Consider the following 14153-nt stretch of genomic DNA (forward strand, 5'->3'; position numbering starts at 1 on the left):
TTGTCCATATCTTTCACTTTCATACACACATAATGCAGCGGATCTCAATTCCAGTCATCGCACCCCCTGCTTTTGCACATTTTGTATGTTTCTCTTATCGCTTCAGACATTTTTCTATTCAAAATGGAATTGAAAACCGTCGATATAATGTTAGCCGATTAAGGGGCCCAGCAACATTAAAGAGATTGGGCATCCATAGTACGTATGTTCAGTTATGGACGAGATATGTGGTAGAAATTCCCATATGCACATAAGTCCCATAAGTATGTACTGGTTACACTCTACCGAGTTGGGCGACGTCTCGCCCCTTCTGAACACTATCACTTGGGCCTAAGATCAGTACTGCCCCACTATACCTGCTGCACAGCAGTAACCAGACAGACTCCAAACAATGCCTTTAAATATGCTTTCATTACATTCAGTAAGACCTCAAATCACAGAAAATTCCCAGCATCAATAATTCAAAAGTTTATGTAAGAAAGGTACACAGCAAAGGTAACATCATGTCTTGTTACATCTTTCTCCTCTAATATGACTGGTTCACTTATATGGCAAATTAGCTTGTTCCTCAAATCATGACATTGTATCGTTATTAGTATTTTCAGACAGATGTCTAGTCGCTTTGCCTGGTCCATGTTTCATTATTGCAACACTACAATAGGTTAGAACATTTCTGTTCCCTAAAACATACTTAAAGGTTAGGCCTGCAGAAAAGGGAAATGTTAGTCTTCATTTATGATCAACCGATTTTATGATTAATTTGACAATTATCCATTAAAATTTATTTCACAGAAACAAAGATGAAATGGAAAACAGTCCAGACAAAAACTGTCCAAATTGACAAGAAAAGGGGCATTGTTGCTCTTGACCCCCTTCCATTCCTCTACTGTATACACAAGACAAGGAGTGACCCATATTTAATAAATGGGTGGTTTTCAGTGAGCATGTTAGGCGATGCTTTGAGGTCATTCATGACCACTCATTCATGCTTGAGAGGTTGGCAGCTTGTCTAGATGAGCCATTTGATTGGCTGATAAGAATGGAGATTTTTGAGTCCCATTAGACTGGCTCAAGATTAGGTCAGGGGAGGAGGGGAGGGTGTGTTTGAAATACCTTCTCACACACATACTTACTCACTCTTGCTGTTACTTATGGTACTTGCTCCCATACATCATCTTTGAACTCTTGATATTGGTATTTGAAGCCTACCTTTCCACAGAGACTTGTATGATCCAACCACTGTTTCGGTGAGTTTCGGAGAAACTAGTTTACTTTCTTTTCTCTTGGTTGGAACTTTTTAGTATAAATGCTTAGCTGCATCCATTGTATTTCTTACATTTTGCAAGTCTGTAAATTATCATGAGCAACATTGCTGAAATAGTCTTCATGTATTTAATCAAAAATACAGTAAAATACACTAATGTGCACTATTACTACAGTTTCTCAGCAGATCTTTACTATACTAGTCTTTACTATCACACGGTCCTATCGAAATCATACTAATATGCTAATTTAATGCTTAAGAAACATTTCTCATTACTATCAATGTTGAATATAGTTGTGCAGCTTAATTTGTGTAATCTGTGATGCTTTTTAGGATTCTTTAGGATGAATAGAAATATGAAAAGTGCAGTGTTTATTTGAAATATTTTTGTAACAGTGTTTTAGTTTTTACTGTCAGTTTGATTCATTTAATGACTGCTTGCTGAATAAAGTTTTAAAATCAATGACCCCAGACTTTTGAATGGCAGTGTATATACAGTAGGAAGGTAAATGCTATAATAGCAGAGCATTTGGAAAAGCGAGGATAGATATGTATATTAAAGAGGAATTTCCCCTGTGGTTTGTGTGTAGAATGCTTTGCAAGTTAGCCAGTGTTTGCAGAAGCTGGCCCTTGTTACATCTACAGGGAACTAATTGCCATATCACATTCTAAATCACAACCATCTTGTTTTATATTTCACTTTGCTTTCCATGGGATTTTACACATCAGATTGCATGGTTTGGTCCATCAGTCTTTGCAGTGCAAGTGCCTCCTTGGGTAACATGAAGTCTAAGGCTAAATAAAGGATTGTCTCTCTGCGTATCTCATTAGTGTAGCAATTTGTAAGCCATCTGGTCAACCATCATTCCTGGAATAGAACGGTCTCCATTCAGTGTGATAAATAAAATGCCAACACATATTTAAAAGTTGTGCATGTGCTGGTGGTACACACTGCTATGCTGTAGTTTTGCTGCAGTCTCAATCTTTTTTAAGTGGCGGTTTAGGATTTCAACTGTGTGCACTGTTCAGCTTTGTCCAAGCATGTGAAGAGGGCTCTACTCAACGAGGCTAAACTTGGGGCTCGGGGCTATTGTTGACTCCGGAGGTATGCCATTGTCTTAAACAGCCCACCATTGCTAGGCAACCCAAATCTAAGAGTGTGGCATCCCAGATCGGAAAAAGAGGGATCAACCCCAAAAACACCATCACAGACACAGACCATATTATTGAGGACCTATCATAGACAAAATGTTTTATATACTATTATAAAATCCACTAATCCTGTTGACATTTTTAGATTTAAAGCTAAACATGATTTTGCCGATTTATGAGCCTTTCAACAACCTAAATGTCCAGTAGGGACAAAAGGCAGTATTTAACATTTGAAGACATTTTTTAACATGCTTATCTCACTAAAAGAGCCAAACCATTCCACACTTAGTGAACAGTAATGGATAAAGATCCTTTTTGAGGACAGTGCTTTAGTATGTGTGTTTTTCAGTATATAGTGGGAGGGGTTAAAGAGAAAGTTTTGGGGGATTTAAATGGCTACAAGAATGGGGTGGGGTCTTATGAGGGGAGTCCTTCGAATGTATGTAATGGTAATCATTCTGTTTACAAGACTCCAAGGGAACATTTCTGACAAAGAGGGAGAAGGATTTCATGAATTGATTTCCTTGCCTCTTAGTGGTGTTGCTAACTTTAAAACTAGCATGTTGTGTCTGTGTCTTCTCAGATTATGAGGAGCAGTTGTATGATAACAGAGTGACAGGACAGACATTCAGACATCCTTCCTCTCAGAGCTCGGAGGATACGTCAACCTCTCTCAGCCGATCACCTTCCTCACTCAGCAACAAGAAGACAGAGTTCGTCTTTGTGGTAACTACTTGTATGCGGTCTTATGAGCTCTTACACTGATTAAACAAGTAACTTTGGCTTTTATTAAGTATTTTGCAGTCACTGGATTCTGACTTGAGTGCCACCAACTCACTTGTTTTCTGTAAAGCATTAATGTTTTGTATAAAGTTTGCTAATCTAATTAGATGTGGCTTGTCCCCCATGTGAAAACAGTAATTTAAACATCCTACTAAGTCATCTGATAAAAACTCAATTCAGTGTTTGAATATAAAGGATATTAATTATTCAAATCAATTATATAATCATTCATATTTACCAGATCTGCTATTCAAGCAGATGTAGAATGACGATTTTGAATGAATACATCATTTGGGTTATAATACAAATCATAAAAAATACAAAATAAGGGATGAATCATAATATTTTATATTCATACTCTCATTTTCTCTCTCTTTAGCCTGCAAATAAGCAGGTGTGTGAGGATGAGACCACAACATTAGGGGTCCGGGCGCAGGACCCGACCCCCTGTGGTTCAGAGAAGTCACTTCTAGGCTGGAATGCCTCACTGAGTCCACCTGTTGCAGAGAAACCTCGCTGGTACCTGGGCCGACATACTCCAGCTCACCTTGTACCCATTGAGATCACAGGTAAGGGTGACTTGGCATACTATCATGTTGAGCATATCTGTAGATTTTTAAAGTCTTTTTAGAGTCCGACCTGTTTGGAGGTGTCATTGGTGTGTAGTTTATGTTAAGAACTTTCCACAGTTTATTAGCTGTGTTGAAATGTGCTTTATTAATTAAATGAGTCCATATCAAGTGGTGAGAATTTTTTTCTCAGTACAGCTGATGTTCTGTAAAATTTGGGGGTAAAAACATAGACATAGACTGAACAATAGTGTCTCCTCACTAAAAAAAGTAAAGTGAATGGTCCTAGGTTACCTGAAATAGTGTTGAATGTTTTTGATTTTGCAATTTAAAACACATAATCATCATCATCGTCATCTTCATCCACCACAGACAGTCCCATTTCTCACTTCTTATACTCTCTTTCCTAAAAGTTAAAATACTTAAAATGTTAAAGCATTTGCTCCTCTCTCAATTTGTCACCCTTATTTTTTTTAAAAGTGGTACATCACCTCCTTCTCTGTCTCAGCTGTCCCACACCCATCTCTCTAAATCTCTCTAAGTTTCCCTCTCTATCCTGGACATAGTAGAGAGGTGGTTGGATCTGTAAACACATATTATTCTGTGCTTAGGCAGCCTGGAGTCTGATTCCCAAAGTGGTGCTGCTCTGAACAGGTAGCTGTTGCCATGGCAACATGCAGCTTTCCCTCCTTTGCTTAGCTAGGAGGTGCAGAAAAAGCTGCATAGAGTGAGAGACAGACAGGGAGTGATTGAGAGAGAGAGGACTGTAGTGGATGGCTGGGAGTAGCAGGGCCAGAGGAAGAAAAAAAGAAATGTTCACCTCCTTTTTGTTGGTATTTTTATGAATAAAGCCAGCTCACATATTGGAAGGTAATGAGGTTTCTTAGTGTGTTTTCAGAGAGCTGTTTTCTGAGAGACACAAGGGGTATCCATGTAAAGAATAGTTCTCACAAACACATAAGCATTAAATTGTCCCACAGAAATGATAGAAAGTCACACAGATCTCCCATTGGCTAGTGCTTAGGTAATATCCAGCTCTCGTTTTGATGCATCCAGTGTCCATTGTCTGATTTCATTACTCCAGATCAATCAGGCATCATGATCAAGTCTCCAGCTAACCATCTATCTCATGCTGGCTATTGTTTTTATACATAAAAATCTTTTTCTAATAAATTACCAAAATGTTTGTCATTGCTTTTCCTCAAGTTTGATTAGGCAGTCATGGCTAATGTTTTTCAGCCTAATTGTAACATGTATAGGATAAAATACCTTTTATATAACAATTTTAAGGTCATAAAAATAAAAATAAATTCTGACTGAAGACTGGCAGTTAGCTTGACAGCTGGTATCTCTTATCTTGCCTCAGGCCAGAGCTTTGATAAGCACGCCACACAACACAGCAAACTGCGGGCCGCCTTTAGAACTGATTCAGCGGTCAACCCAAAGACCGTTCCCCGCCCGAGGAGTGTGGTTGCAGGCCCTGATGTCACGCTGCACTGCCAAGGTGACTAACAGGAAGTTAGGCAAGTTAATGACAGGGTCACAGAGTGCAAAAGGACAATGGACAATGGGCACTGACCAATGATTTCTACCTAGAGTCATTTGTAAATCTAATGTTTGTTAGAGCCACATATAGGCTTTGACAAATTGTCACAGATTGCAATTTTAGTTTACAATGTTCTGAATTACATCATATAGAATCTTTACAAAAATGCTTTTGGGAATGAAGGACTAACATCTGTTTTTGTTTTAAACTCTATTTAAAAACTATTTTGTCTTTAGGTGACAGCAAAATTCTTGCTGTTGATCTAATACAAGGTGCCTGTTCCCCTGGATCCTCTCAACCCAGATCGTTGGAGCCAACTACCGAGAACACAGGCCAACAGCATATTCCACTTCGGAAGACCCATAGTGACCTGGAGTACAGTGTTCCCCCATCCCCAAAGACCCCATCAGGCATGATGGAACATGCCACTCTGATATGCCCAAACCCCTCATGGAATGGCCCAAAAGGTTCTACTTTCTCTCCTTCCTGGAATGACTCTTACAACTATGCCTTGGTTACCAGCCCTGCTTCCAAGCAACCAGTATCTAAAACTGGAATGATAACACCTAAAGGTGAAGGAGGTGGTTTAATCTGTCCATCCCAGACCAGTTCAGGCCTCTCCATGAGCTCAGGGTCACATTCCAGCTCTTTCACCTCCATCTCAGAACCATGTGGACACCGGGTGTATACAGTGTCCACACAAGGGGGTTGTGTCCCTGTAGGGAAAGGGAATGACATAGAGGGGACAGCTTCCACTGCAGGCACAGGAAAAAACAATTGTGAGCAGGAGAAGAGATCAGCCCGGTCCAATGTTTTCAGGTTCCGTGAACGTTCACTTTCAACACCAACAGACTCTGGATCATTTTGTTCAGCAGATAATATATGTTCCCCAGGTGAGGCCATCCCTGTTGTTTCAGAGGTTGAGAGTTATGCCCTGTTATATCCAAGCAACAGCTCAGAGGATAGCATGAGCACTGATAATGTTTCCGTGACCACAGGTTCAGACTTCCTTCTGGATGGTCGACTGAGGTCCCGATCACGCAGCATCTCACTAAAGAAATCTAAGAAAAAGCCACCACCTCCAGTACGTAGTGTATCCCTGATGAAAAATCTATCAGAGGTTGGAGGAATGGGCTCCTACCACAGTGAAGGGCATTTCAGAGATGGCAGACCCAAAAGTCTCTTCATCCCCCGAGATTACCATATTCAAGATTCATTCCAGCCTGAATTCCTAATTGCCAAACCTGAGGACGACTCAGATCAAGCCCACAGTAGCTTGGAGACATCCTCTGATATTTCTCAGCCTGCCGACAGGGAAACAGAGCTTGGGTTTTCTCCTCACTGGCAGCTTAACGAGTGGAAGTCCAACAATGATCCCTACCACTCACTGTCAGGTTCAAGCACAGCCACAGGTACCACAGTTATTGAGTGCATGAAGGTGCGGGGCAGCTCAGAATCCCTAAATTCACCCTCAACGTCACGAGCAACATCTCCATCCCAGCTCTCAATCGAGGCTGAGACCAAGGTATCCCCTTTCAAGCCCCCATGTCTCATGTCCCCATCCAGTGGCTACTCAAGCCAGTCTGAAACTCCAACCCCGACTATATCAAACACATTCATCACTGGACCTTCTCCAGTTGGCTGCAAGATGCGGCCAAAGATTCCAGAGCGTAAATCTTCTCTCCCAGCTTCTGCAAAGGATAAATCACGTTCGCGTCTTTCATTTGAACTACCTGCAACCTCTCAGCTGGATCTGTCCTCTGTCAAACCCAAGACGAAGGCCAGCAGACGCCACTCTGACACATCTACAGCCAACAAACCATGTAAACTGAGCCCTAGTCAGTCTTCACTGCCTATGGTTACAACAACAGACTTGCGAAACATCCGACTTCGTTCAGTTAGCCGCTCAGAACTTGAGGACAGTCCTGATGGCTCTTCTGACATTATAGAGGAAGAGCAAAGTCGAGATCTCAGCCCTCCTATTATTCCCTTGAACACAAAACAATCAAAGCCTCCCGTTGCAGTGAAGCCACCTCTGCCTAAACGGCCCATGAGCTTGATGCTTAAATCTCCCTCCTCATCCCCTCTGGCATATGAATCTCCTCCATCTTCACCTGTGGACCGACCCATGCCTGTGGGGAACATCTATATGGTTGTGAGAAAGCCCAAACCTAAGAGACCAGCTCAGTCATCAATCACCACATCTGTAATAGCCCCACAAGAGCCACTCCACAGCCATGTACCTCCTCTCCCTGAGTTTGATCTGGAGTATGGGATTCCTATTGAAGATGATCCTCCATCCCCAAGTAGCCCAGAAAGTGAGGATAAAAGTAAAACCCTGCCAAGTAGAATGACAATATCCTGTTTAGCAGAATTAGACAAAAGGAAGCCTAAGGTACCTCCTCCAGTGCCGAAAAAACCCAATGTTTTTCTTCTGCCCTCTCCAAGCACTCATACCAGTGGCGGGGCAGAAAGACACGCTCCACTTTCTGACAACATCTCCCAATCACCTACAGTTCCAATAGCATCTGACATTGAGGGAGATTTGCTTCAAGGTGAAGATCAAGATGATCCTGCAAGGGAAAATTTTGATGGAAACAATAAAAATTCTGAAAGTTACGAGACCTCTGGAAATCAAGAGAATGATGTGGTAGTTGAAGAGAACAGTTCAAAAGATTCAGATTGTCATCAAATTACGGAAAGAGTGACACCTCCAGCAGAGACAGTAACAGGTTAAACTTTGTTTACATTTTCTTTTAAGATGTTTAGGCAGAATGTTGTGTTGGGGTTTCATATATGTTCTTTTATGCTGCCCCACAGAAACTTATGCAGAAACAGAAATAATGGAAGAGAACAATTCTGCTGATGACAAGACCGAACTACATATTACAGAGGAAACAGATGATGATGTTTTTGTTCACACACCCACAACTCACACAACTGAGGACCTCTTTACCATCATACACAGGTAAAATTTACAGTTTAGCATTCATACTGATTCCTTTAGCTATTTCTCTCTGAACAAAATTGGTGTAAATTGGCATCAAGAATACATATGATGGCATGGTCTGGTACTGGATATCAAGGACTGTGTCTTCTTAATAAATAAACATATATATATATATATATATATATATAGAGAGAGAGAGAGAGAGAGAGAGAGAGAGAGAGAGAGAGAGAGAGAGAGGGAGATATTTCAGAAACACAATTAGCCAGCCCTCTTAAACTGTCACATCATTATAATCAAACATATCAAGTAGTGTATCATTAGGATATAGTGCACTGTATGTGAGTGAAGGGCCAATGCCCTGCAGAGTTCAGTTCAAATCAGTAACTCTTTAGGTGTCTTTAATTAGGGTTGGAGCTAAACTCTGCAGGGAGTGGCCCTCCAAGTCCAGATTTGAGGAAACCTGGTGTAAACGGTTACACAACATTTTTATTATTCTACTTTCCTTAGGTCAAAGAGGAAAGTTCTTGGTCGCAAGGAACCAGCAGATTCTTTTGGAAACAGGCAGTGTCTGGTATCACCTGTGAAAAGCAGCAGCACAGATTTCCAAACTCTGGGCCTTGGGACCACTCTTAGGTCAAGCTCAAGAAATGAGAACTTTATGGCACTTCTCCAGAAGAGAAGCAGCAAAGCCAGCAGCGGGACCCGAGTTTCTGCCATGGAGTTGCTGAAGAGCACAAACCCCTTGGCACGACGAGTCACTGAGTTCTCTCAGTCACAGCCAGATGAGAGTGCAATGAACACACCAAAACCAGCTCCACAGGACCAGTGATTCCACTTGTAGAGAACCACATGTTGGATTTCAATATGGCTGGTTTTCTGTTGCACTCCACTGCCCATCTGAACGGTTTAATTTACAAAGACCTCATGCAGAAGGAATTTAAGTGTTTTGTTTGAGTTTTTGCTTTCAGACAAGGGGATCATACTCTGATGATGTACAATTTTTGTGGAGTATAGTCAGTATTAAACGAAACTGAGCCCACCACTAATATAAAATTCTGGCATTGAAATCGGCTATCCTGGAAATATGAATGCGATGATGAGACTCTTGAATGGAAACCCACATCAAGAAATATTTTCAGACTATTATTTGTGGCCAAAGCCTGCTCTGCCCATTTCAGTGGTGAACAAGAAAGTGTCTTAGTAGGATAATCATGTTTTAATAGAGTGCACAAACTCAGACAGAGAGAGGAGTGTATGATACGAGAAGGAAACATTCCACAAAGTTGTAAGAAATGTCTGGTATCCCTTAAAATTAAGCACTTTCACCAGTACAAGAACTAGTTTACAAGACAAAAAGCTATATTTGTTATTTTCCTTTGTTTTTTTTTCTTCTTTGTTTTGTTTTTGAAAAAAAAAAGTATGAAATGCCATATAAATGTCTTCTTGAGTTTATTTTAACCTTTAAAAAAAAGTATAAGATATAAACACTGTATAAGAAAATGTAACTGCTTGATCAAAGACACAACAGACACAAAGCTGTCCATATCTGTGACTATTCTTGGGAAACGGCCTATTATTTTATAAGCTCACAGCACACAAGCGATTGAAGTGGCCAAATTAAACCATCATCATGCAATACACCTGAACCCACATCTAGAGATCTTCCCACACTGCCAGAAGTGTAAACAACAAATCAAAATCGTCATAGACAAAACACACCTTTGAAAAGGAAATGTATGGACAATACAACATGAGGGAATAGCACGGAAAGTGATAGTCTAATGGGTGGACACTAGACTACAGAAGAGGGTCCAGTAAGTGTTACCAGTGGCTCACTGGTATGTTCTGGCTGTCCATTGTGTCAAATCTCTCAGGAAATACCATAACGGCTAATGGTCCAAGTGTATATTCTCTACACAGACAATTCACTCAACACACAAATTATCAGGCAGGAGATTTACTGAGGCCTATGGATGGCAAAAGAAGACATATATCTCTCATTCTTGCCTCCACAATATTTTTTCCAGAAAAACTACACAGCACATATGACCACAATTCCAGATCATCTGGCAAGACAGTGGATCATTCAAATCCAAGTGCAAAGCTTCTCACTTTATGTCCATTTCAGACTATGCATCAGAGGCAGAGCTCAACAGTATTATATTTAGATTACATTTTTGACGGGAAAAAAAAAACAGTAGAAAATATTTTTTAATGGTTGCCCTCCATGTAACTGCAACACCAGATTGTAGATCGACATTTGAATGCACAAAGATATTGCAGGCTTTGATCAAATGTGGTAATTCACTCTTTGAGCAGGTCATCTGTGGTAAACTCACCATCATCCTACATTAAGGGAATATTTTGGAGACTACTGCAGACAGAGGATTTACATTAGTCAAGCACAGAGACTGAGACTTCAAAGAGTGCTTCTTCTGACCATTCCTTATGAAACTCCCTTTCCTCATGTGACTGTTCTTCTGGCTCCCAATCAGACAGTGGACAGAAACCTGGTGCTATTGAGCCGGAGCGCCCTCGGCAGTCCAGGAGAGGAAGTGCTTGGCAAAAATCTGTTCTAAGTCTGGAACAAGATGGAGATGTGGATCTTTTCTTGATTTTCATCTGTTCAGACTAGTCGTTCAGGCATTCCGACAATATGAAAAGCATAATATGAAAAAAGAGACAGAATACCACCACATTAAAATAGTGTGTGACACTTGTTTTAAATATTAAGTGAATGAAAAAAGTTTTAAAACCAGTGTTTATTTGCCTTGTACTCTGGCGTGAAGCCTCTGTGTTTTTAAATGCCTTGGTATTACACTTCCGTAGAAGTTTTAAAGGATTTACTATAATATTTATCACTACTCTTGTGTACTCTGTGCTTAACCCTATCAATGTCAACAGTATGCTCACAGGTACAAGTAAAAGAGAGAGAAGGACAGTGGAAGGAGCTGGTAATATGGGCAAAACTAAATAGAACTCAAGAAACATACCTTACTGGACTGTTAGAAGCCCTGTGCATCAATTAAGAAAGAGACGAAGACAGGTATCCATTGGCGAGACATATACATTATAATCACAAGTTAATCACATTTTAATCAGTAAACAAAAAACAAAACAAAACCAAGTTTCACTAGCCATTTTCTCTTTCCCCACACAATATGTATTCATTCTGAATCTAATTTCAGAACACAGAAGAGTCAAATGTGGAGAAAAAGGGAGTCCGGAATAAGTTCATAACCATCTGGTTGCTGTCAAGCTTAACCAACAACTTTAATAAAGTCTTAACACCACAAGTTGACAACTCCCAAATAAAAGATTACAATATTTGTCATATTTTTACATGAAAGTTGAGACTGAGTTTAGTAGTCTAGCACAAAGGTCCTTTGACAGATTGACAGAATGGAAAAAGCTTTAAAAATTCCGTATTGCCCTTGTTCATTGGGAATAAAAGAAAGACAGGGTGGGAAGACAAGACAATAATGAGAATTATATTTTTGTTATTTTTTCCTTGGAAAGACATATTTTAAAATGTGCATATTATACACCTCACCCTCCAGGAGAAATGACGGTTGCTGTGAGATCTCTGATCAGTTTAAATATGTCTTGCCTATGTGGTTAAAGGTATATCGTTAAAATAAATTATTTTTCTTGCATAACAGTCCTTCGCAGTTGTGGTGTTGTTTTTCTACTTTCTACAAAACTCTTCATATTTAAAAGGTATTTCTTTTATCATTAAACCACACAAACAATAGTAATTCCACAACAAACGTATGAAATCGCTCTCATTATGATAATTTTGAGCAATATTGCCCCCTTGTGATTTTATTTGAACCCTCCATTTCTGCTGTTTATCAAACTTCTAGCGCTCACCATCATAGTAACCACAACCACCGGAGCACTTGCGTAAACACCTGTTTTCGCTGCTACTGGAAAATGATTTTTCATCCACGAGGCCATCGTGTGCAATAACAAAAGGTCAAAACAAATTATTATTATTATTATTTATTTATTTATTTATTTTATTTATTTGTCAAATGTTGAGTTAGACGACCGTTCAGAAGTAGGGGTTTATTAACGTAATGTTTTTGAAAGAAGTTCACCAAGGCTATATTTATTAGATTTTTTTTTTTTAAAACAGGATTCTTAGAAGATTCTTTGAAATAGAAATCTTATGCATAAATTCAATGCTGTATCAATTCTAACACACACAGACAGACACACAGAGCAGTGGGCAGCCATTTATGCTGCAGCGCCTGGGGAACAGTTGGGGGTTCAAGTCCTTGCTCAAGGGCACCTAAGTCGTGGTATTGAAGGTGGAGAGAGAGCTGTTCATGCACTCCCCCCCACCCACATTTCCATCCGGCCCGAGACTAGAACCCACAACCCTTCGATTGGGAGTCCAACCCTCTAACCATTAGTCACGACTTCCCCCGAAAAAATAACCCCAAACTTTTAACCAGAATCCCTGAAATTATCACATATATTTTTTTTTTGGATGAACATCTTGGAATTTTCAGATATTTTTGAGATGATCAAAGAAAAAGTTGTTTAAGTAAAAATTAAACGAGTGAGAGGATTATATATATATATATATATATATATATATATATATATATATATATATATATATATATATATATATATATATATATATATATATATATATATATATATATATATATATATATAGACAAACATTATTTGTATTTGTGATATTTATTAAATGCCTTCACACAGGACTTTGAGCATGAGTCTTGCAATCTATTTGACAGTACAGTAATATGAATTTAGTAAATGTGATATAAGAAACAGGATTGGGTTAATGAAATGTTGAGATGTCAACAATGATTTCTCAAGATTCTTTGCATGTGTGATTAAGTGTGCATACTGCTTGGTATAGTATTTTTGTCAGATCAAAAACGTCATGGAGCAAAGTTCAGTTATCATACTGCAATTACTATCAAGATAAAAGTTAGCCATACTTGAACCGACTTGAACTTTCAGATCTTTGTTTTATGTCATGCGCAGTTAAGGAGGTGGGAATGGGAGGGAAAGCGAGACCTGATCCCATCCACCGGCACAGCCCATGCTAATGCATTCCCAGTGCTTCCTGGTGCTGCATCACAGTGAAGGCTGTGAGCTTGTCAAACTCTGAGCTGCCAGTGCTACATTTCCTGTTGTTGACAGGCAAGGACCACAGCAGAGGCTGCACTGAGTTGCGTGTAAGGACTCGCACTTTATCAGCTGGAGTGCACACAGACATACTCAGAGAGCACCCCTTCACAGGAAGAGCTGCTATCACTTCTCAGATACACAGACGCAGAGGAAGCACTGACACTGAACCTCTTACCAGCGGCCCAGAAACAGGAGCTGTTGCACAGATGGACTGACTCCCTCCATCCAGAGTTTGACTGATGAAAACAAGGGGGATCTACTTTGTTATTTTTGTCTGTTTTCACCTGATCTGAGTGTCTGCCCAGGAAGCGTTATGGTTTTTTTCTCCATGGGATCGGATAAAACCGCATCTTCAGTCCTGCTGCCTGAGGACCCTGTTCGGCAGGACATGCAGTTCTACTATGTGGTGAGTAGGGGAAATACCTACAGCTCTATGCAAATGTGAACAGACTCAAACTGTATGATTCCCTGCACGTAATGATTTACATATTAAAGAAGAAGTGTAAACTAAAGTTACTCTGTTGCAGTCTGTGCACAGTATTTATATTTTACTAACACATGTTCTAAACCATGTGGTAATCAACCTACATTTGGGTTGCGCAACTGAAATATTCTTTTCTCTCTCTTCATTTTTCTCTAGATATGGCAGCAAATGTTAATTATTAAAAACATCAGCATAAACCAGTATTAGTATCACCTGTTTTGGGGTCA

The 14153-nt window shown here is 39.8% G+C and overlaps 2 protein-coding genes across 10 annotated transcripts in view; both read left to right on the forward strand.

Annotated features, from left to right (window-relative positions):
- The window catches only part of LOC113051386 (NHS-like protein 2), an 80700-nt gene extending 69214 nt beyond the window's left edge, over nucleotides 1-11486 (forward strand). For 6 of the 7 annotated variants that reach the window (XM_026215086.1, XM_026215089.1, XM_026215092.1 and 3 more), the window contains 6 exons: nucleotides 3000-3142; nucleotides 3579-3768; nucleotides 5135-5272; nucleotides 5551-8046; nucleotides 8135-8282; nucleotides 8772-11486. In XM_026215086.1, the coding sequence (XP_026070871.1) occupies nucleotides 3000-3142; nucleotides 3579-3768; nucleotides 5135-5272; nucleotides 5551-8046; nucleotides 8135-8282; nucleotides 8772-9093 (3437 nt within the window). In that variant the 3' untranslated portion in view covers nucleotides 9094-11486. The remainder of the gene's footprint in view (nucleotides 1-2999; nucleotides 3143-3578; nucleotides 3769-5134; nucleotides 5273-5550; nucleotides 8047-8134; nucleotides 8283-8771) is intronic. The other variant, XM_026215087.1, reaches the window with a different exon arrangement.
- Nucleotides 11487-13354: 1868 nt separating this feature from the next.
- LOC113051387 (rho GTPase-activating protein 6-like) overlaps nucleotides 13355-14153 on the forward strand; it is a 30756-nt gene continuing 29957 nt past the window's right edge. For 2 of the 3 annotated variants that reach the window (XM_026215098.1, XM_026215095.1), the window contains exon 1: nucleotides 13355-13848. In XM_026215098.1, coding sequence (XP_026070883.1) covers nucleotides 13756-13848 — 93 coding nt within the window. In that variant the 5' untranslated portion in view covers nucleotides 13355-13755. The remainder of the gene's footprint in view (nucleotides 13849-14153) is intronic. The other variant, XM_026215096.1, reaches the window with a different exon arrangement.

The sequence above is a fragment of the Carassius auratus genome, chromosome 32 (genome assembly GCF_003368295.1).
Source record: "Carassius auratus strain Wakin chromosome 32, ASM336829v1, whole genome shotgun sequence".
Classification (NCBI taxonomy): domain Eukaryota; kingdom Metazoa; phylum Chordata; class Actinopteri; order Cypriniformes; family Cyprinidae; genus Carassius; species Carassius auratus.